The sequence below is a fragment of the Calidris pugnax genome, unplaced genomic scaffold, assembly GCF_001431845.1.
Source record: "Calidris pugnax isolate Ruff unplaced genomic scaffold, ASM143184v1 scaffold171, whole genome shotgun sequence".
NCBI classification, from domain to species: Eukaryota; Metazoa; Chordata; class Aves; order Charadriiformes; family Scolopacidae; genus Calidris; species Calidris pugnax.
Genome location: NW_015091064.1, coordinates 12,883,788 through 12,906,695, shown reverse-complemented (window position 1 = coordinate 12,906,695; position 22,908 = coordinate 12,883,788). Strand labels below are relative to the sequence as shown.

The 22,908-nt window shown below is 42.2% G+C and overlaps 1 protein-coding gene across 1 annotated transcript in view; it reads left to right on the top strand.

The window, feature by feature from the left end:
• Nucleotides 1-22,908, top strand: part of LOC106896637 (intersectin-2-like) — a gene marked incomplete at its 5' end in the record, with an annotated part of 49,801 nt that overhangs the window by 5,344 nt on the left and 21,549 nt on the right. The window contains 13 exons of the mRNA XM_014956755.1: nt 146-321; nt 595-739; nt 1,214-1,419; nt 2,258-2,322; nt 3,209-3,375; nt 3,958-4,003; nt 4,216-4,337; nt 6,300-6,396; nt 7,698-7,889; nt 19,109-19,230; nt 20,194-20,300; nt 20,922-21,105; nt 22,519-22,617. Of these exons, the coding sequence (XP_014812241.1) occupies nt 146-321; nt 595-739; nt 1,214-1,419; nt 2,258-2,322; nt 3,209-3,375; nt 3,958-4,003; nt 4,216-4,337; nt 6,300-6,396; nt 7,698-7,889; nt 19,109-19,230; nt 20,194-20,300; nt 20,922-21,105; nt 22,519-22,617 (1,728 nt within the window). The remainder of the gene's footprint in view (nt 1-145; nt 322-594; nt 740-1,213; nt 1,420-2,257; nt 2,323-3,208; nt 3,376-3,957; nt 4,004-4,215; nt 4,338-6,299; nt 6,397-7,697; nt 7,890-19,108; nt 19,231-20,193; nt 20,301-20,921; nt 21,106-22,518; nt 22,618-22,908) is intronic.

The window sequence follows — 22,908 nt, the reverse complement described above, 5'->3', positions numbered from 1 at the left end:
CCGATTCTGAAAGGGAAAATGATGAAAATGCTGATGTTTGTGTGAGTGCTGCTCACACTCAGAGTGCCAGCAGGTTACTCACTGGTACCCTGCTCGTTCCACACCGCTAATTGTGTTGGTTTTGTATTTATCCTCCTGTCCACAGGTTGATGAAAAAACTGTAGGGGAGCCCGGGTGGCTTTATGGGAGTTTTCAAGGAGATTTTGGTTGGTTTCCATGCAATTATGTAGAAAAAATACCAGAAGGGGAAAAATCTTTGTCTCCTAAGAAGGCCTTACTTCCTCCTACAGTCTCTTTATCTACTACCTCAGCTGCTTCAGAGTGAGTTTTTGTTACGTTTGTGTTAAAATTGCTTGTTCTAAATTTAGCTAATACATAATGTGCTGTATAGTTTTGTTGGGTGTTGGTTGTTAAAATATAAATGCAGAAAACTTATTGAAGAACCTACCTGAAAGTCTTAGCTTGGAAATTTGAAGGATTTAATAATTTGCTTCGCATAGTGCAGTATATCTGTTTTATATATGTTAGTTTGGTTGAGGTACTTTTTAAGTAAAAAATTGTAATGTGTTAAATGTGCCTGTATTCAATTTGCAGACCACTTTCACCGAGTAAATCTGCAGAAGAATCTGATTACCAAAACATCCCTTTTTCTAACCTGAATGTCAGCACGGCCTGGCAGCAGAAATCGGCTTTCACTCGCACTGTGTCCCCTGGATCCGTTTCACCCATTCATGGACAGGTACACTGTGTGAGAGTGGAGAACTCTATGTATTTTAGATTCATGTTAATGAAATTGATTTAAAGAACCAAACCAAAAATATGATTTTTCTAATACTGGGTGCACTGAACAGGCTGGAGGATAAAGAAGCTGGTCAGAACGCTCCACTGGTGTGTGTTGACAAAATTCCATGTTTCCAGGGACCACTAAGCAAGAAAACTCATATGTTTCATAATTCTAAAATAATTTTCACCTGTTAGACACATAAGATGTTGTTAACAAATAAGAAGCAGAGTTGAGAGATAGTTCCTCAATCAACAGCTTGCATACATCAATGTAAAATATTGCTGATTGTACAACAAATTACTCAGCCATCACTTAAGAGTGAATTCACTTAAACATCAGTGCAAGATACATCAATGTTTGTTTGTTTGAGTTTAACACATTGTTTTGGCCTGGTGTGGTCCATCAGCATCTCTGCTTCTGTCTTAACAGGGGCAGCCCGTCGAGAACTTAAAAGCACAAGCACTTTGCTCTTGGACTGCAAAAAAAGATAACCACTTGAACTTTTCAAAAAATGATATCATTACTGTCCTGGAGCAGCAGGAAAACTGGTGGTTTGGAGAGGTACACGGCGGAAGGGGTTGGTTCCCAAAATCATATGTCAAGCTCTTACCTGGGAGCGAAATCAAGAAAGAGGAGTAAGTGCAACTTCCATTTTTCTTTTATTCAACAGTTTGCAAAAAGAGCTGGTTTGGAGAGCAAAATTCTTGCAGCGCTTTAAAGTGCAGAATATAAATACCATTTACTGTTTACACCGTGCCGTTTTAGGCTTTGATTATTTCATTCCAGCAAAGCCAAGTAATGCTGGGCTCACTCCTGTGTAAACAGAGAGTCTTCCAAGGCTGAGTGCTGTGAAAAATCAGTGGTGGTTGATTATTCAACAAGCGCCAGACGTTGTTGTGGTTCATTAAGGAGTCAGCTCTCTCGCAGTGTAGCTGTGTTCTGCCTCTGAAGGTGCCAATTTCTGTGTGACCTACAAATAATTGTAAGCTTGCACAACTTGCAGAAATAATGTATTTTTCTTTACTTGAAAAGATGATTATGTCTATTCCGATGCTGCAAGGTAACTGTTTGGGTAATAATTCAAAGTCTGGTTCCTGCTGGGATGGCTGCACCATCGTGTGTGAATTGTTCTTTTCACACGTTGGGATAAAGTTCTAAGAATTCCTCTAGAATGAGAGAATTTAGACAAAATCTTTAATTTGTATTTCTTTTGGCTAGCATAATTTGCAAATACATATATTTTCATCTTTCATCACATTTCTTTTTTTGAAGAGATGTGCTCTTGGATGCCATTTATATCTTAAATATCAGTAATACCTATCACTGTGTGACAGTTGGGAAGTCTTTGCAATGAATTCAGAGGCCACACCAACTTTTTGAGATGACCAAAGTGAGATTACCCTCATCCTAATAAAGAGATTTGTTCTTAATCAGCCTTTTAGTTACCCAAACCTTCTTTTTTTCTTTCTGCAGACCAGAAGCTATTTATGCAGCTGTGAACAAAAAGCCGAGCGCGGTGTCTTACGCAGCAGGAGAGGGTGAGACAGCAGGAAACGTGCTGCTTAATGACACAGTCTGGTGCTGCTTAATGGCATGTGAACGAGCTTAAATACGTGAAGAGTTTCTGAGCAGGGCTTTTAATGCTTCTCCAAAAGACACAGTGCAAACGTTGAGCTACTGATACAAGAATTCTGAAACAGGAACTTCAGTAAAGTTTACAACTAATTCAGGTTGAGCGTAGGCCTGGGTTTTGGGTTTAAGACTTTTGCTCAAGCATTAATTTTATTTCTGAAAACTTAACATGTCATACCCATAAGCCAAGTTCTCTTCCTGCTGTTCTCTACAGAGAGAACTGAGACATGAAAGACATGAGAAGGGGTTTGCAGTCTCCTGAGTGTAGATCATTCTCCTTTAATCCGCAGGGTGTAGAGAAAACAAATATTACTGGAGAAAAATCTGTGGAAAGCACTTTCTAAGCCTAGTGTATCTCCATGCTTCCCCAATTATATTTTAATTCCACTTGGGTTTTTCATTTTTGCTGTGTTAGTCAGCTAAGAGTGGTTTTAATCAGGTTTAGGTGTGGAATTTACGTGCTTGCTGTGAAACACAGGGTGGAATCCTTAATGCAGGAGATGAGTTTTTGAGCCCTGGTCTGGAGGCTGAGCAGAGGGTGGTGACTCTGACTCTGCCAAATTCACCTGGCTGTACAAAGCTGTGCAACTGCAACTCAGAGTTGTGAGCGTGGGGCGAGACGTGATTGCAATCAAAAAAGTAGGAAGCTTGGTGGGCAAAGTTGTGAAGATCCATGATATGAACACGCTGATGAACATGCTGATACCAAAGATACCTTGACTGGCATCTGACCTGCTTTTATCCTCCCATCTGAAACTGTTGTCTCCTCCTTTCTGTCTGCTGTCTGCACAGAGTACGTCGCCCTCTATTCGTACTCAAGCTCCGAGCCTGGGGACTTGACTTTCACGGAAGGTGAGGAGATCCTGGTGACCCAGAAGGAAGGGGAGTGGTGGACCGGGAGCATCGATGGCAGAACTGGAATCTTCCCCTCCAATTATGTCAGACCAAAGGATCAAGAAGTGAGTTTGTATTCTGAGAATTAGCACATGGTGCTTTCTCTCAGTTTTATTGCATTACTGGTATTAGAATCATAGAATCATAGAATTGTCTAGGTTGGAAGAGACCCTTGGGATCATCTAGTCCAACCATCTACCCAACTCTACAAAGTCCTCCCCTACACCATGAGGGGATACCTATTGATACCTAGCTCTCAGGTAGTGATTTTAGACAGAGGTCTTCTCTCTCTTCTTGACAGAAAAGAAAATCCTAGGTAGCTGGAGTGCTAGATCAGTGCTCTAGCACAGCATCGCGCTGTCTCTCGGCGTACATTTTTTAAATGTTAAATACATCTAGCTCTCAGGTAGTGATTTTAGACAGAGGTCTTTTCTGTCTTCTTGACAGAAAAGAAAATCCTGGGTAGCTGGAGTGCTAAATCAGTGCTCTAGCACAGCATCGCGCTGTCTCTCGGCGTACATTTTTTAAATGTTAAATACATGCTCAAAATTAAAATCTCCATCTGCTTTTCTGTCCACATCCTTAAAGTTGGCGTAAACTCTACTGTTTTTATAGCATATTAAAAGATTATTGTTTTTTCTCCGTAGGCTTCTAGTAGTGCTGGCAAAACTGGAACAATGAATAAGAAACCTGGTAAGTGTGAGATAACACTTCTAAATGTTAAAAGGTTTCTTAAATGGCTATGAGCATGGAGGTTCATAGCAGTGCTTCAGTGGGGGCTAATGTGCTTGGCTGCATGATATGTACCGTGATATTTCTGTGGATGTAGCTCTCAATGTAATGAAAAAATAACAAATTTAATGGAAAAAAAAATAACAAATGCAATGAATATATTATCTTTTCAGAAATTGCTCAGGTTACTACTGCCTATGCTGCATCAGGATCTGAACAGCTTAGTCTTGCTCCGGGACAGCTAATACTTATTCTGAAGAAAAATGCTAGTGGCTGGTGGCAAGGAGAGCTGCAGGTAATTACTGGAAAAGAAATAATTGTGACTTAATGAACGGTAAGGAGGTGATCTTGGGTTTAATTGAGAAAACAACTAAGTATAGCATTCTAAAAGCTGGCTACAAAGTTATTTTCATCTTGTATAAACCATATATGGGGAAAAACAAGTTTTTAATTAAATCTTGAGGTTTTGTTCTTGTTTGTTTTTTGGCTTATTTTAGGATTTTTTTTTGGTCACAGAAAATAGGAAAACTGAGTGAACCTGTGCATGGGAGAGGGAAAAGGGATGTTGACAGTTAATAAACTGGTTAGGATTTAATTGCTAAAACATTAAATCATGAAATTATTCTAATGAAAGAACAGGAATTCTTGGAAGTTGGAGTTGGAAGCCAGTTTATTGTGAAAATTGCTGTTCCCAGTTTTCTCCTTTCCTCACCCAGTGATGAATTTCTAGTCCCAAGGGTTGAGGGTTACTGTTCCGTGATGTTCTTCTCAAATCATAGTTGATATCTTGAATTTGGAGCCCCAGGGATCTCGTCCATAACAACCTTCATCTTTGCAACCAGTGCAAAAAGATAAATCACAATTTTATAATGTCTCTTTGTTACCTTTTTCTTCAGCTGAATTTTAGCTGACCCTGCAGCATTAGCCTGAATTTAACCGTTACTTCCAATACCGAATGCTATTTCCAATATTGGGATTGAACAGCACAATAGAAGGTTCTGTCCTCTTAATATCACTTAATTGGCCTCTCCTGAGGTATCCTACAGCCTCGCACGCTCCATTTTGAGTGAACACCATTTTGAGTGAATACTCGTTAACACCAATCTTCCCTCCCCAGCAGCTGGAACGGGGCTGATCTAACTCTCCAGCATCTGTTTTTAACACCAGGTACTGGAGGAGGGAGCACAGTGAGCAAGTTGAGAAATTGTTGCACTGGGTTCCTGTGAATTAACAGCAGTGGAAAATTTATTCATAGTATGTGCAAAAAAAAAATAATACAGAAAACAATGAATAGTTTGTATTTTAAGAAAAGTAGGCACAGTGCTGGGTCAGGACGAAGCCTCAAAGAATCAAAAAAAAAGGGGGGGGGGAACTAAAGTACATAATAGTTAATTCTTGCTAGTTTGAATTTTTTTTTTGTTATAACAGAGCTCACTCTGCCGTTACTGCTTTCTAAAGCCTGTGCTCACTTTTACATCCCGACTTCTTTGTGCACACTGAAGTATATTATTTTTTTTTTTGAAGTGTCTTTACACTGTCTTTACCTGGGGGACTCAAAAAGCAAAGACTGAAAAATAAGGAATTTCTTTTCAAACTCTGACGTGCTGTACTGGGTCAGCAGTGGTATCAAAGCCGTAGGTCAGGATTTTCAAAAGCAGCTTTTTAATTGTTACCTCCGTGCTGGGTATCTCATTAGAGACTCCGTGTATGATGCACACGTGGAATGTTCATGGAGCAAATTTTCAGCCCAACAATTTAATACTGCACTGAAATAATTGGCTGGAGTTGAAAATTTTGATTAATACATTTGCCAGAACATATTAGGGTGCAGCTTTAGTATGATGCACACGTGGAATGTTCATGGAGCGAATTTTCAGCACTACAATTAAATTCTGCGCTGAAGTAATTGGCTGGACTTGAAAATTTTGGATTAATACATTTGCCAGAACATAGTAGGGTGCAGCTTTGAATTGGGATATTCTAGCCTTTAGCCAGATTATTTCCTTTTGAGATCTATTTAGTATTTAGTGGCTGTTTGGAAGCCTGACTTTTGTTGGCAAACCCATGTAACGGCTTTGAATTGGGATATTCTAGCCTTTAGCCAGATTATTTCCTTTTGAGATCTATTTAGTATTTAGTGGCTGTTTGGAAGCCTGACTTTTGTTGGCAAACCCATGTAACGTATTTGTTGCATTTTCTCCAGTCTGTAGACTCTTTGGTTTCTTAATTGTGTAATAACCATTTTAAACATTTACAGGCAAGAGGGAAAAAGAGACAGAAAGGGTGGTTCCCTGCCAGCCATGTGAAATTACTGGGGCCGAGCACTGAAAGAACCACGTCTGCTGCTCCCGCAGGTGAAAAAAAAATGACTTTATCTTTCATTTAGAGTACTTTATGTAACTGCTTCAATTGTTCAGATACCAATCTGACTTACATAACTAGCTTAATATTCTGTTTAATGGCTGTATCTGAAAGCAGTGTCACTGGGGATGGTAAAGTCCTAGTCGGAGTCTGAGTTCAGCTCTTACCTCTGTCCAAGAAAGGTAAAATCTCCCCATTTCTTAATCAAAACAGTTCCTCATAGCGTCCCTCCCTGCCATACACTGTCCTCTGCGTGCCTTGCAACAGAGTCCCAGTTGTACGAAGACATTTATAGCCAGAAATCCATGAGGATCAGCAGCCCATCTTCTACAGCAAGAGCTTTTAATTTTGCTGCACCCACTGAAGAGCCACGCTCTTCTCCTTTGGAAACCCCATGTTTCCAAACGCTGGCAAAAGTCTTAAAGAAAACTAACAATTATTGGCAAACACCTTGGAATTATCAGAGTTAGGTTGATGATTGGACTAAATGATCTTAAAGGTCCCTTCCAGCCTAGACAGTTCTATAATTCTCTGATCTAGGAATTACATGCTGTAATAGCCAAGCAGCAAGTTTCTACTAGATTTTTCCATTTGAATGGCTGGGTACAAATGAGATTATTTCACAGAAAATGAACTTTTTTTGGTTTTGCATGCTCAAATTGTGCTGTTCTTCACAGCTATGATTTGTTTATACGTAAACAGCTTCCTGGGTGTTACTGGACCAAGCTTCCCTTTGGCTAAACTGGCAGCTCACCATTAGCTAATGTGTTTCCTCTGCCATTGCCACATTTTCTCACAAGTACCAGCCGTAAGAGAATCAAACTCACTTGCTTTTCTGAGCAGGTAAAAGACAGAAGTGTACTTGATTATGTTTTAAAATGTTTAGAAGGTCAGTAGATGCTATACTAACAGAATCAATTTGCTGTATGAGTGCATAGATATCTAAAGTAGAAAAAAATATTGCTTTCTGGCCAAATTAAAAAAAAGTAAAAGAAGAAGGGAGGACAGTTCCACGTCAAGATCAGATCGTGTGGCGTTTTCCTTGTGTAACTGTGTGTGAAATTGTTGTTGCTTTCCTGTGGTTACGTAAAACACACAAAAGCAGCCTTAATACTTGTGTAACAGCGTTCTGCTGTATTTGTTTGTTCTCCCCAGTGTGTCAGGTGATAGCCATGTATGACTATATGGCCAACAATGAAGACTGTTGTTTCTTTCCTGTGGTTATGTAAGACACACAAAAGCAGCCTTAATACTTGTATAACAGCGTTCTGCTGTATTTGTTTGTTCTCCCCAGTGTGTCAGGTGATAGCCATGTATGATTACATGGCCAACAACGAAGATGAGCTCAGTTTCTCCAAAGGGCAGCTCATTAACGTCCTGAGCAAAGACGATGCTGACTGGTGGCAAGGAGAGCTCAATGGGGTGACAGGTCTCTTCCCCTCAAACTACGTGAAGATGACCACGGATTCTGATCCAAGTCAGCAGTGTAAGCAAATTTCATTTTTTATTAGTTTTGGTACTTTATTTCAAAGGCACATTGCTATTCTTCTGCTTTGTGTTCATCCAGACATCAGCTGAACTTGATACTTTAAATATCTTTTCTTTAAATACTTTACTATACTACTAAAGACTTTAAACACTTCTCTATTGAACCTACAAACAACCAGCACGTGTCCGACCAGCCAGTGTGCTAGAGGGAGGTCAAAAAAGTGCACTGTGCTCGATTACAGAACTTGCTCCAGTTCTATAAAATATGAGAAAGTGTCTGCTATATTCATCTTTAACTTATATTTAAACTTCAGTAGAAATGACTGTAGAAAGGATAGGGAAATGGTTCTAGCATTAGCAAGTGATCTGTCCTATGGTAAGTACATGTGTCCCAGCTCCCACCGATCCAGCTCTCATCCCATTCTGAGAAAAAAAGATATATATCAAAACACACATTAAGCTGAAAATGATCAGCAGCAGGCTGAGAGCTGAGTGCTAGAATACACACCTGTCTGACAGGGAACATTTTCTGTCTTTTTTGCACGTAAACCCAGTAGAGGTTTTTGATGTCTTCCCCTCCACGCTCACCCTGGCACTGTGATCAAACCAACTTTCATATCAACCCATGCCATCAGTGGGTTGGGAACATCTCTTAATGTAAAAATTGCTGCTTTGACGTAACAAGCCTTCTCCCTTCACTTAGTATTTTTTCCATGGGCATCATTTGTAGTTTTCTCAGTATCAAGACATGCATCCAGCCTGGTTGAGGTAGACACTTAATAGCCTGTAGCTACTGTGTAGGACCCGTTTGGAATTGAGAGTTGATCAACAGAATGATGTTCTTAGAGAAGAATTCACTTGGTAATGAAGGTACAGCTTGGATTGGAAAGTTAAAATATTTTCCCTGGGTAGCTTGTTATGGAACCTCTGGAGAAGACAGCAGGCACCATTCTCAGGGTTTTCTTTTTAGCTAAATTACATCTGTGCTTATATTTTTAACACATTGATGTGTTGGGGTTTTTTTTTTAATGCTGATGTGGCTGTGATGTCAAAAACTTCTGCACTTAGGTTGAACTTAACGTTCTTTCGATTAGGCGTATCTAAATCATTTAAATGATCCTTTGAAAGTTTTTGTTTGTTTGTTCAAATAGAGACAAAAATCTCCATTTTGAAGAGCTAGCATTGACTAAATCCAGATGGGCTATAAAATTAAGATTCTGGCTGCATATTAAAACTTTCTGAATTTTTTTACACAGATTTCAGCTGGGCTGCATTCCATTGGTGGGAAGTCTGAGCTAGTAGGTTGTGTTAGCAGGGAGCTAGTGCTGTGCTGTTCTTCTGTAACCAGAGAAATATTTAAATATGTACTGATTGAACTTTCAAAACTTGCTTGGATTTCCTTAAAATTATTTTTGCTCTTATTTAGATATGGTGCAGGAACTCTCACTAGTATTCTTGAGAAATCACTAAGGGATCATCCCACAGAAATGTTGATGTGGCCCTCTAGGGACAAGCTTGGAGAGAATGTAGTTTTAAAAGTGCAGTGTTATGTTTTAAAGAATTGTTAATCTGAGTATTGTAATGTTTCTGTTGAAGAATAGCAATTTCTCCCACTCTCTCGTCTAGATGGTCAAACGTAGAGGTATTTGAAAGGGAGCAGACAGATTTGGTTTACTCAAACAGGTTTAGGAAAATTTGGCTTTTCCCTTAAATTAAACTCTGTTACATTGACCACTTTTGTACCCAGAGTTTTCCTGGGACTTACTGGTTATAGCTGTAATGGCAAACTGCCCGAGCAAAGAAGAAAATTGGAATCATAGAACCGTTTAGGTTAGAAAAGACCTTTAAGGTCCCTGAGTCCACCATTAACCTAGCACTGCCAGATCCACCACTAACCATAAACGTAGGTCAGTGAGATGTTTCCTCTCTTTGGTTGCTGAAGTAGCTCTGTGAACACAATAAGCTGTGCTGACAGGGTGACTTTTCCTGTTGGTGTAGCTGCACATCCTGCAAGGAAAAACCTCAGTGAAGGGTGGGATAGGTTTATCAGCAGGTCTCTTAAACACAACCGAGTCCAGGTGATGGCAGACGCAAAATACTTGAGTCGTCCCCTCAGTGACCTTGGTGATGATTAGACTTACTCGTGTTTTAATGACATTTTAAGAGCCTGTATTCTAATATTTGCACAGAATTCCTCACCAAGAATAAATAAGATACGTAGAGGTTTCAAAGTATAAATAGCTATAGATTTAAGGGAATAATCTTCTGTTCTTTGTCAAGTGTTTCCTCAACCATTCAGGGTCAGATCTTCTGTGTAGCTGTACCGGTCTGAGATGTTTTCTTCCCGTTCTCCCTGAGGGCTGTGTGAGGCCGGGCAGGCACAGTGCACTTCCACTTCACTCTTCTTCCCCATTGCCTACAGATAATCTTGTCATTTCAGCCAGTCTTCATCTGCCTTAAACGGTTGCTCTTGGTTGTTCTTGCCTTATTTGTTGGTTTTTCAGCGAGGTACCTTCTTTCAGTTTGTCTTCTTATCCATAGGACCAGTTTGAGCCTTCTTATATTTTCTGTAGTTAAGTTTTCTCCCCACACATTTCTGTGTCTCTGTATGGAAAACAGATTTTGAAGTTCTCTAGTTACTGCCAAGTAACTTCTCTTTATGATTATGGAGTAAGAGTTTTTGGTATTGGTGGCTTTGAGGTGTGGATGTTGCAGGTCCACAACACAAGAAGATTAAGAATTAATTCTAAGATTTGACTCAACAGCTCCAGAATTTTTCCCCCTTTTACCAAAGATGAAAGTCAGTCCCTTAGTTCACAGTGACATAGTCATTTTGTATTTCTAAAACTATTTTATCGTTGTCAGTCAGGATTGATAAAGCTTCCACGTTGACCCCTTGGGGTGTGGAATAGTCCCTGGATGACCCGCAGGGTGTGTGCAGCTGCAGCCCACCTCATGGCCCTGTGGACCTTGGTTTCTGGTGGGTCTATCGAGTGATGTGGTACCTATTTCATGGACAAGGTTTCATTTCTTTTCAAGGCTTTGAACGGAGTCAAACAGGTTAATTTTTATGTGCCAATATAAATAAATTCCAATGAGGCTTTTGGGTACAAGTTTAGTTTTTATCTGATTTTCCAACGTCTCATTACAAGTTTCTCAGGAGAAATGCTGGCTTTGTTGAAATCTCAGGGACTTGTTACCATTTCCTTTAAAAAAAAAAAAAAAAACCACTTTAGGGTTTGACCTTGTGTTGTTGAGTTCTACATGACAGAAATCTTCCATGGGAAGAAACTTTCCTCAAGTGAATGGGTTTCCTCAACAAGGGTTTTTCAGAGTCAGCAATGGCTGGTCACAAGTACTTAAAACTGTGTGTGTTTATGAATATGAAATTGCCAGAGCAGAAGCTCACGATGTCTGTTTTCAGAAAGTTGAATGTTAGTCATTCCTTTCTGACCTTTTTGGTGTTGTTCTGTCTTTGTCCATAGAACTCATATGTGTCACTCTTCAAATTTATGTTCATTTTATCCTTCATTTTTGTTTTTTTTGCTTTGTTTTTTTTTAGGACCCAATGTTGTCTTCCAGTGTGAAAGCACCTCAGAGACCCACTATCCAAGTTTGACTGTAGCGTGGCGGCAGGGTGGCCAGCCCTGCTCACATATCTCTGACACAGTCCTTTTGCTTCGTTTGAACGTTAGATCCAGTCAAGAAATTAGAGTTTTGTGGGTTTTCTTATAATCTACATCTAACAGTTGATTTGTAAAAGCAGAAAGGATAGTGGGTCTTTGTGTGGCTTTCACTGCTGTTCATTCTTGTTTCCTTTAGCATTTTCCTTTGGTATTGGCGATGGTAGCTCATTAGCATGCATCTCAAGTTATCGTTTGCATGGTGGGATTGCAGACACACAAAGACCCACTATTTGCACAGTTTATCTGAGCTGTTTGGAATGGGCACTTGTGTTCTTTTAATGTTGTGATGTACATACCTTGCAGAATTAAAATGTTCGCTGATTACTGTTCTGATGGACTTGATTGAATCTCTTACGTATTGAGCTTGGAAAATTTGGCAGCCTACAAGGCTTATCCAGAAAACAAACCCTACCTGTCTCCGCTGCTGGTAGTCACTGTGATTACAAATGTGCTCCAAGATCTAAGATTTAGATCCATCCAGCCTTTTCATACCCTTTTAGCTGGGGAAAGAATTATTAAGCGTAGAGCGGAGGATATTTTAATTTTTTTCCTCCTTCACAGCAGTGCTATAGCAGGAATTCAGGTTGGTTTGGCTCAGTATGTCCTATCCCCAAACAACCTCCTTCCTTTAAATACTTGATTCCGATAATTCATATTTGCTTTCAGTTTTAGCAAAGAGCAAACATGTACTGGTTACTGCAGTAAGTACTTACACAGCCTCTCTGCTCCTCAGCCCTTTCCCTGCCCCTTTTCTGCATTAAGTAATCAATGGTACTGAATAGTGATTTTATCTGGCTATGGCCTGCAGTGACTTAAAGCAAATACTATCTGAAAGCTGCTACTCTTCTTTCTGTTAAATAAATGAGCAGCCTAATACCTGGGTAACCTCCATAAAGGGATGGTGCCAGAAAAGAAACACTAAGAGACACCCGGAGCTGAAGGCAGATCATTTGGGGTTAAAAATGGAACTATCTATATTCCTCAGCTCAGAAGTGGTTCTTGAAGGTACAGTTATGGCACCTCAGCAGCTCAGTGCAGTGAAGGTGCCCACCCTTTGTTAGTTTGGGGCAAGGGAGGGGCCAGGACTATAACCCTGGTACCCCTTGAAATAAAAGGGTTAATTTAGCAGACTCCTTGTCTGATTGAATAGTTCTGTGCTTCTGTAACAACAGGAGAGACCTGGTAGAGGTGGTATTTAATTTAGTTGTTTTCCTGAACGTGGTTACAAAACAGCAAAGGTCACTTATGCAATCAGAAATGTTTACAAAACACTGTTTGTTTACTGTAATACATATATATATATATATATATGAATGTTGTGAAGGTACTATCAGGAAAAGGTTAGTCCAGTTGCAGAGATTTAAAAGCCTTTCTCCAAAATTTCTATAGAAAGAGATGTTATGTATTTAATATACTTGATCAAATAATGTATATGTGCCCTTTAGTTCAGAGAGATATCTTTTGTGCAATACAGACTACAGCAACGTGCCTGCATAAAACTACAAATGGATTTTTATTCTGGATGTATTTTGTCAAAACCAATATTTTGTTATAGAATGAAATTGTGTTATTGTAGGCAAATCACGTGCTAGATAATTCCTCAAGTATTCTAGCAGACTGGATTTCCCTATGAAACTACATTTTAAGTATTTCTACTAAAATATGCTAACTTCTCTGAATTTCTGACTTTGAAAGCCTGTTTAATACAGCCTGGAGTGTGTTGTGCTACACCTGTGGCATCAAGCGGTCACTTACTGTAGACTAATCATTAGGCGATCTTATAAATTAGGCCATTTCTAAAAGGCACTGTTAATCTGGGAGATTTGAGCCAAATGGATTTCTAATGTTCAGGGACACTTTTCCTTGAATGCCTAATTGGTACTAATTGTCTTTGGAAAAAATCAAAACCAACTTCAAAACCTATCCAGGATGTTCTAGGAAATAGTTATATGGCATTTTCCAAAAACAACTGGCATTCTACCCATTTTTTAACTGATAAAATTGGAGATGAGGGTAGTATTAGGTATAGTTTGGCAGTAGTGTGAAATGCATAGTTGGGTCCGTAGATATGAGCATTGATAATTATTGAAACAGCTGCCCCTCAGTTGTAACTGAGTATTGAAATGAAGCATTTGGGGCTTTCAGGGTTACTTCTTCATGTTTCAGTATTACCCAAGTACACTCTAAATTCCCTAATTGTAATAATAATAATAATACATCTTAATAATGGTGATTGAAAGAGATGTAGTCCCTGCCTTCAGTATTTATCTTTACTGCAAAAGTCTGCCTAATGCAGCTCGATCACCCGAGAGCTCAGCTCTCCCCGCACGCTGGTGCAGGAGGAATCGTGTCCATACATCAATCACCCATAGGAAGGACTATGCCAGGGTTGTCTGTAAGGCAAGATTATTTTAAAATAATATTCTGTATCACTGAAGAGGTGTAGTTAATAGAAGTTGGGTTTAAATCAGACTTTTCCTTTCAAAAGTGTTACTTTCTCTCTGGTTGTGTGCAATCTGCTCCCTGTTGGTACAAGCCCATAGAGCCCCAGCCAGCCCAGCAGAAGGAGCGTTTGAAGCGTTCAGCCCTTATTTGGGTTAAAAAGCTTGGCTTTGGAACCAAGGACGAGGTAGAGAATATATTGAGTGATAGAGAATAGTCCCCAGGGAAGAGCTGAGGGTCTGAGCATTGCTCAGAGCCACACAAGGCTAACGTTTCAACCTGCAGCCAGAACTGCTGGTCTTGCTTCATACCGTGTCCCAGCAGAGGACAGGGGCCATCATTGGGGGTGAGAACGTCAACGGTGCTGTCAGTGCACAAGAACAGGTACTGAACCACTTCTAATTCTGTCACTGTCCCGTCTGCATGAGGGACTGACCCACCTACAAAAGTGTAGTGTCACAAAAGTACAGTTGTGGGAGCCCAGCAGCCGGATCTGGGCAGGAAAAGCGGTGCCTCCACCGAGAGCCGGTTGCGGGGCCGGGGTGTGAGTGGGCAGCCATGGTGGAGGGCTGTGAGAGCACACAACATCAGCGTTAATAACATCACAGTTAGGAGTGCAGAGGGCAAAAACCTCCATCAGAAACGTTACACCCTAATAATCGAATCTCCTACCAGTCATGGAATATTGACGCCATCTCCATGCTTGGGCAGATCGTATCCCTGCGTGATCGTGATGTTCTGGGGTCGGGTTGAAAACACCTGTAAATAAGTCTGCTTGTAGGAATGCCCCCAGCCCTCGGCCTGCAGTTGTGTTGGGAGCTGCTGCAGGGTCGTGCTGCTTTCATGTAACCAACTAATAAAACTGCTACGTAACGGTGTGTGCTGCCTTAAACTCTCTCCTTCTTCTCTCCACGCTAGAGTATCCGTGTTTGAGGATGATTGTTAAGACGTGCAAATGCAGGCTGTGCTTTAGCATGAGGCAACTGTTCATCTTTGTTTTTAAACAAAGTTGTAAGATAACTATGCAAATGTATTTTATTAAAGGGACACATAAAAGGATCTAGTTTGTCTCTTGTGGTTTTTTTTCGTGTCCATCTGGGGAGGACTTTTTTCCCAGCGGAATAGCTTGGTACGAGCGGTACGTTACCCACAGAGCCGCTTCACTTGGCTTTTTTTACCTCTTGAAAATGGAATGGTAAATTTCTCCTGTTGTAGCAAAGAGAGAACACTGTGTTTGCTGATTAGGGGAGACTGGAGAAAGGTTTTTTTCTTAATGTTTCCCAGGGGCCTGATGGAAACCAGTCTTTCCGTGGTGACAGATTTCTTGGGTTAGATCCTTTTGGTGGTGTCAGTAGGCAGGGCCGTGGGTGATGCCCGGTGTCACCATCACTCTCTTCTCCGGCTGTGCTGTGACAGGGGCTGTTCTAGTGCCAGCCCATGGTGCTTAAGGTGAGATGAAGTCTTTCTGTGGTAGCCCAGGAAAATAGAGGCAGGCTCATTCAGGCAAAATAAACCAACCCTTATCTGCTTTTTCCAGCCATATAGACTGGCTTGAGCTAAATAAACCCAAAAAATAATTAAAAAACAAAACAAAAATGGGGAAGAACAAACCCAGCTAGTTCCTTACAAATGCAGTTTATACAGACCACCTCTCACCCCTAAATAGTCTTCACTGGTGACCAGGAGCAGTGATGCCTCTGGTGTAGATCGATCCCTCACGGCAAGAGCTTGAGCTCGTGTTTGAGGCTTAAGATGCCCAGGCAGATCCAGGCATCTCACAAAGCGCTTTATCCATCTGGTTTTTACCTCATTTCTCTGGAATTGGCTTTTAAGTGAAGAATTTTAATTCACTCCCCCTTTTTTAACCAAGAAAAAAAATGGAAATTTTTTGGAAATGGTGATAGGTCTCGTTCGTCTTTCTTTGATTGGAAGATTTGTTTTCTTCTAAAAGTGTCATTCTTCCCCTTCAACGTACTCAAATCCAAAAGATGTCAGTAATTGGAAGGGGTTTTGAGGCCTTTGAATCTCCTGCAGAGTAGAACATCTTTTAACCATGAACCTCGGGCGTTTTTCATGCAGGGTTATGTTAGTAGGAAGAAAGTATTTCTTGTTCAGGTATATTTGGAGAAGGAAGTATAATTTTAACCGTAACTTTGGAGACTGGGATTTCCTGTTGACAAACTCTCCAGCTTGTTTTACCCGGCCCCTGCGAGACAGCTGCTTCCTCCTCTTGGGAGAGTGGGATTTCTCAGGAAGAGGTACCTGGTTTGTGGCAGACATCGCTCTCCTGCGAAGCCCAAGGTTTCAAAGGTACCAGAGACCCCCCAGTGCTTGGGGGTTCAGTGTTCCCTCCAGAGGGAGGTGAGGAGCTCAGATTCCCCCTCTGCAGGCTCTCCCCAAAACCTCACTGCTTTTCCTCAGCTGCCTGGGGAGCTGGGGCTGAGGCTTCCCCAGGCAGAAGCCACACCGACGACTTTCTGCTGCCAAACCCAAGCAGTTTTACTGCTCCCAGACACATTCCTGGCCACTAAACGAGCAGAAAACTACTGCTTTCTTTTCCCCCTTTGGGATTTGGGATTGGTTTGCTGCCAGGGTGTGAGCCGGGAGTCAGAGAAGTGCCAGAATTGATGCAAGGGAAGGAGGGAACAGGAAGGTGGGAGGAGAACGGGTAGAGATGTGGGTCCACCCTTTTCCATACCAGTGAGCCCGGGGTCACTGGGGCCACGATGGGGGAAAAAAGCCATTGGCAAATGCAGCAGGCAGGCTGGTTTATTCTCTGTCTCATCACCTTTCTTCCCTTCAGATCCCAATGCCTGAATTCACCCTCTAAAATCAGACGTGTGGGTTACATACTGTGTTTTTATGCCAGTATCACCAGACTCATCAAAATTTGGGGTGTTTACACTAATGCTTATTTAAATATAAAACAGGATTCATCCGTTCATCCCAAAGGCTGACAGTCCAAATACAAGATTAGTGCAGGAGACAGTTAATTTAACTGTGGTTTTGCATCTGATAATGAGTTTATCAACCAGATCTGGTTTAGGTGGATAAAAAAAAGGCCTGTTTTCCTTCCAGTGTTTGCTTTGACTTCCAAGTAGACAGCGTGAGGCAGACACAAAGCCCAGCACGGGGGTTGTTCTCACAGCTGTGATACAAGCAAACAGCAACAGGGGCTTCAGTCCCTCCCCGCTTGTGTTGGGGGCTGTACCTTGCACTAGAAGAGAAAACCACGTGGTCAGAGCTGAGATTTCCAAATCTGGGCAAATCAAGTCCAGTTACTGTGAAAGCCCTTGATTATCCTAAAATGTCATGTCTCAGGAACCAGGTAGGCTTCAACTCAGCCCTGTGCAGACTAGAGAATGACGCTGGGATCCAGGAAAAGCGTGATGGACCAAGATACCACGCTTGGTAGGAATTACTTTGATATGTAACTTTGCTCCTTTTTCCTCATTGAATTTTGGGCTGATTTTAACTTTGGGAATATCCAAGGCCAGAAGCAGCATTCTGCACGATCAAACAAGCTGCAATCCCAGCTTTCTTCATAAAAAGTGGCTGGTTTTTTGTTTTTTTTTTTCAAATCTTGTCAGGAAGCTTAAGATCTGTGATCCTCCTTAGGGGTACAAAACAGAACTGAAAAGTCCTGATTTTCTATCTAGCTGTTGCCTTTCCTGCTTAATTCTTTGTGTTGTCCAAAGGGTTTCCCTGTTAAAATACTTATAGCTCCGTTTGACAGTGTTTCTCTGTTGCTGAAGGATGCTGCTCCTTCAAAGCCTGGCCAGCAGGAAGCACACAAGCCTGGGAGGTTCCCATTAAGTCATTGTCCCATCAAGTTTAGTGTTTCTTGTTTTTTTTCCCTCCAGGTTTGTTGCTAACTCATTTCAGTTTCATTATTTAGAGCAGCCTTGCCCTAAGCAGATCTATACGTTGGCAGTGCCTAGAATCAAGTCCCATTCTAGTGTCCTGGCTGTGTTAGGGTGACAAGGGAGCCCCAGCCCCTCCGTGCTGTAGGTCACGCTGCCTTCCCTGACACCTGCAGACTTTCAAAACGCTTTGTTCCTCTAGAAATGCCACATGTAAATGAGTCCCTGCGACGTCCTTTCTGCTACCCTGCAAAATCCACGGGTCACCTTGTATTAAAATCTGACGCTGTCACACCAAGCGGTAGATTATGTCATTGATTCTGTGATTCTGTTCTCAAATTATCTGTAATTGTTTATTTTCTTTCCCCCACCTGGCTGCTCTGCCGTACCCTGCTGGCACATGCTGGGTAACAGAGGGACGGGGTTTGACTTTCTGTGCTCTCCTTTACCCATCTAAACGTACTCACCACTTTGTTTTTACCAGTTTTTGATTTGGTTACTAGATTTCAAACACTCTTGTGCTTACTAACATATATACAGCAGGGAAAAAGCAGGGTGAAGCTGTAGGGTCTGCATGTTATCATGGGATTTGTGTCATTGAATGTCTGTGTGTTCCTGTGCATGATTTTGATTATCATTATTTTGAGTTCATTCTGTTTCTAAATGAGAAAACAAAAGTTGTGTGACTGTGAAGTGACGCAGCTATCCCGTTATTCATTATAACTTTACAAATCCAAACTAGTGGTTTGTATCATACATTAATAACTGAGGCAGAGTACTGTAGAAATGGGGTGGAGATTAAAGGTGCAAAGTCATAAATCAGCCCCAGACACATCCTAGATGATTTCATCTCCCCAAAGACATGGCCTAAGGTAAGAGAAAAATCAGGGTTTCGAAATGGTGGGGCAGAAAAAGGAGAAGAGAAAAATCATCAGACAAACGAGTGGCAGAAAGTCAGGAATTCTTTTTTTGGCATCACAGTACAAGAACAAGGGATGTTTGAAGAAATAAAAAGGTGACAGATTGAAAAATGACATAAAGTGGGGAGGGGGTTGGTCACTACGTCACTGGATTTTGAAACCCACTGTAGCTGGGGACAGGGTTTTTAAGGAGAAATGCTGGGTATATAGACTGAACCAAAGGCTGCTGTGTGTTGATGCAATTTCATTAATTCCTCAGATCCGATGGCCTGAGTGGGATCTAAACTGCTGGCTTCCTTCTTGTAGGGTGTGCTGATCTCCAGAGCCTTGACACGATGCAGCCGATGGAAAGGAAAAGGCAGGGCTACATTCATGAACTCATCCAGACAGAAGAAAGGTACATGGATGACCTGCAGCTCGTCTTAGAGGTGAGATGTCTTGGGTGTGGAAATGCACCTGGAAAAAGAACACCTCTGTCTTACTGAGTAATAGCCAGAAAGGGACTCTTAGGAATGGTGAAATGCTAAAGGAAAAAAGTGAGGCTGTGTGAGCACTTCCCTTTCTAGTGAGTGTTACGTGGTTGTCCACCAGGCATGAACCTCACGTTGTGAAAGCTGTCATCTTACAAGTGTTCCACAACCTGTTCTCGGGTGTTTCCGCTGTGTGAAGGGGCTGGGCTGGGCTGGGCTGTCTGGCAGAGCAGCACAGGCTCGTGACAGAAGCTATGTAAGCACCACAAAAGTTTATTGTCTGCCTTCATCTCCTATTTTATTTCTGGAAGCCAAACCACCTCACTGGGCAGGGTGGAAACTGGCCGGCGTTAGGTGGTCTCAGGAGTCTGACTTGACCTCTCTGTGTAAAACAACTCTGCAGTGAAGTGTTCAAGGAGTTAAATAGAGTGAGATATACAGGTTTTCTGTTGTGCCAAGGGTCTCTGAAAGAAACTGTAGCTCTGCACGCAGGCTGAGGTGCTTAAAAGATGGGTAGATGTAGTGCTGAGCGATACAGTTCGGTGATGGTTGATGGTTGGACTCAATGATCTGAGAGGTCCCTTCCAGCCGAGGCAATTCTGTGATTCTCTATGATGCATCAGTGCCATTTGTGTAGCAGTTGACTCCACAATGATGGGAAAGCTCCTCTGCTCCCTCAGCCTGCAGGTCCCACTTGTCCCTGCTTCACAAGCAGGGATGGCGGTGTCAGAATGAGGTCACACTCTTAGGAAAACTTAGGATGTAGCTGTCACAAGCACTAGTAAGGAATTGCTTTTAACTTCTCCTGGGAGATTGGACACTGAGCCTTCAGAAAAAGCATAATCACTGCCAGGCTAAACAAGAGGCTGAGCTGCTTCTGCCTCTGAAGAATTTCTCCGCTTTCTGGTTTTTTCACTGCAGGTTTTCCAAAAGCCAATGGCCGAGTCGGGCTGTCTCACCGAAGGAGAGATGGGGCTGATCTTTGTTAACTGGAAGGAACTCATCATGTCAAATACAAAGCTACTGAAGTGAGTACTGACCCACGTTTTTATGTTTTTCTCTTTATCTTTGTTCTCTTGCTCCTTTCCCCAGGAAGTTTTCTGGTGTTACAGTAAATATTTCTGTCCTTGCTGATGATTTCCTGTGCACACGTGCATTCAGAACAGCTAAATACATTCAGACAACCTCACAAAGAAGGAGTTGTTATGAGAGAGGGGGGAATAAACAGCAAGAACAGATGCACACTTGCTATAATATCTTAGAGCCTACACAAAAGCATGTGCATGGGAGGCCTTCTTCCCCGTTTTCTGCAGAGCAACCTTCTGTTCTCTAAAAATAAACACTGAAGAGACAAAGTGGCTAATAATTCGTAGAAACGGGATGCTGGTTGAATGTAGAGATTGATGCCCATTGTCCCAGAAACCTCCAAGGAGAGTCTTGAGTCCCACAGACCCCACCAGGGAGGTGGTTCAGCTCGGCGTGTGGTGCTGGGTGGGGGCTCAGGTCCCAGCCTGGAAGTGCCCGTGCTGCGTCAGGGGTTTCACCGCGCCGGCGTGCGGCCTTTCAGAGATGGGTGTTGTCAGGATCTTCTTGATTTCGGCCTCACAGACTTGGCAGCCAAGCTGGACGGTGATTTCTTTCCTCTTCAGAGCCTTGCGAGTGCGTAAGAAAACGGGAGGAGAAAAAATGCCAGTGCAGATGATCGGGGACATCTTGGCAGCAGAGCTCTCTCACATGCAGGCCTACATTCGGTTCTGCAGCTGCCAGCTTAACGGGGCTTCCTTGCTGCAGCAGAAAACCGATGAAGATGCTGATTTCAAAGACTACTTAAAGGTATTTTATTCAGTAGCTGTTGTGCCTTCTCCTTTCCTCAATGACAGGAGCCCCTCTAACCAGCACCGACCAGATCAAAATAACCCATAAGAGTAAAATCTTGCCAAAATAGTTAAAAACCTTCCAAGTTGTATTTATATGATGACCATGGTTAACACTGTGTGTGCTTTTTATTTATATACCTGTCTTTCTAGCTAATTTATTACTCCCCATTCCATTGCTTGTTACTTCAGTGTAATGCTAACCCCACAAAGTGCCTGCACCTTCCCAAAAATTCATGCTGTCAGATGGAGTGAGAGCCTGGGGAGCTGGAATAAAAAAAAAGCAGTTGTCCTGAATGTGCTTCTAATTCAGTGTGGCCTGTGGTGTGTCTGAGTGGTGGGGTGGCTGCTGGGGCCAGAGGTGTCACCTGAGTGTCACAGGCAGACACGCTGCAGAATTAAAGGAGGACTTGCTGCCACGGTGCAGCTGATGCGGGGGCTTTGAGGCCCTGAAAGGAGAAAGGCCAGAACTGTTGACATCAGGCGTTTGTTTCTCTCATTGCTTTGTGTTTCCAAAACGTGAGCAGAGCCTGCTCAATAGCTGAAAATAAAAGCTGGGATCCTCAATGACAGGAGCCCCTCTAACCACCATCGACCAGATCAAAATAACCCATAAGAGTAAAATCTTGCCAAAATAGTTAAAAACCTTCCAAGGTGTATTTATATGATGATCATGGTTAATGCTGTGTGCGCTTTTTATTTATATACCTGTCTTTCTAGCTAATTTATTACTCCCCATTCCATTGCTCGTTACTTCAGTGTAACACTAACCCCACAAAGTGCCTGCACCTTCCCAAAAATTCATGCTGTCAGATGGAGTGAGAGCCTGGGGAGCTGGAATTAAAAAAAAGCTGTTGTCCTGAATGTGCTTCTAATTCAGTGGGGCCTGTGGTGTGTCCGAGCAGTGGGGTGGCTGCCGGGGAGAGAGGTGTCACCTGAGTGTCACAGGCAGACATGCTGCAGAATTAAAGGAGGACTTGCTGCCACGCTGCAGCTGATGCAGGGGCTTTGAGGCCCTGAAAGGAGAAAGGCCAGAACTGTTGACATCAGGCGTTTGTTTCTCTCATTGCTTTGTGTTTTCAAAACGTGAGCAGAGCCTGGGATGTGAAAATAAAAGCTGGGACGGGTTTGAATGTAAGGATTCTGCATGAACAGTGATCCTGAGGCTTGTGCTGTCAAAGCATCTGAGTACAATGACAGTGCCAGCTTTCCTGTTTGTTCTAGATACAATATTGGTTGCTTGCTGAAAAAGCTAAGATTTCTTGGAATGCCTGGAAAAATGAATCTGATCAGACAGTTTTCAGTGCAGTGAGGCAGCTGTTTCTTGATGAGTAATGTGATGTCTGTGTTAAATCTCTGGGTTGCACCATAGAAACTTGCCCTGGACCCTCGCTGCAAAGGAATGCCCCTCTCCAGCTTCCTCCTGAAACCTATGCAGAGAATCACCCGCTACCCTCTGATCATAAAGAGTGTGAGTACCCTCAGCCACGTTCTCTAGTGAACGCTTTTGAGTTTGAGCTCAGTAGAAAAAGCAAAAAAAATAAATCCTTGTCCCTTTATGGGGATTTCTGTGAGAGCGCAGAGAAGGAGTACGTGTCCTTAGCCGGTTTTGTTATAGAATCATAGAATCATAGAATTGCCCAGGCCAGAAGGGACCTCCAAGGGTCATCTAGTCCGACCTCCCCGCAGTCAGCAGGGACACCCCCAACTAGACCAGGTTGCCCAGGGCCTCATCGAGCCTCTCCTTGAATATCTCCAGGGA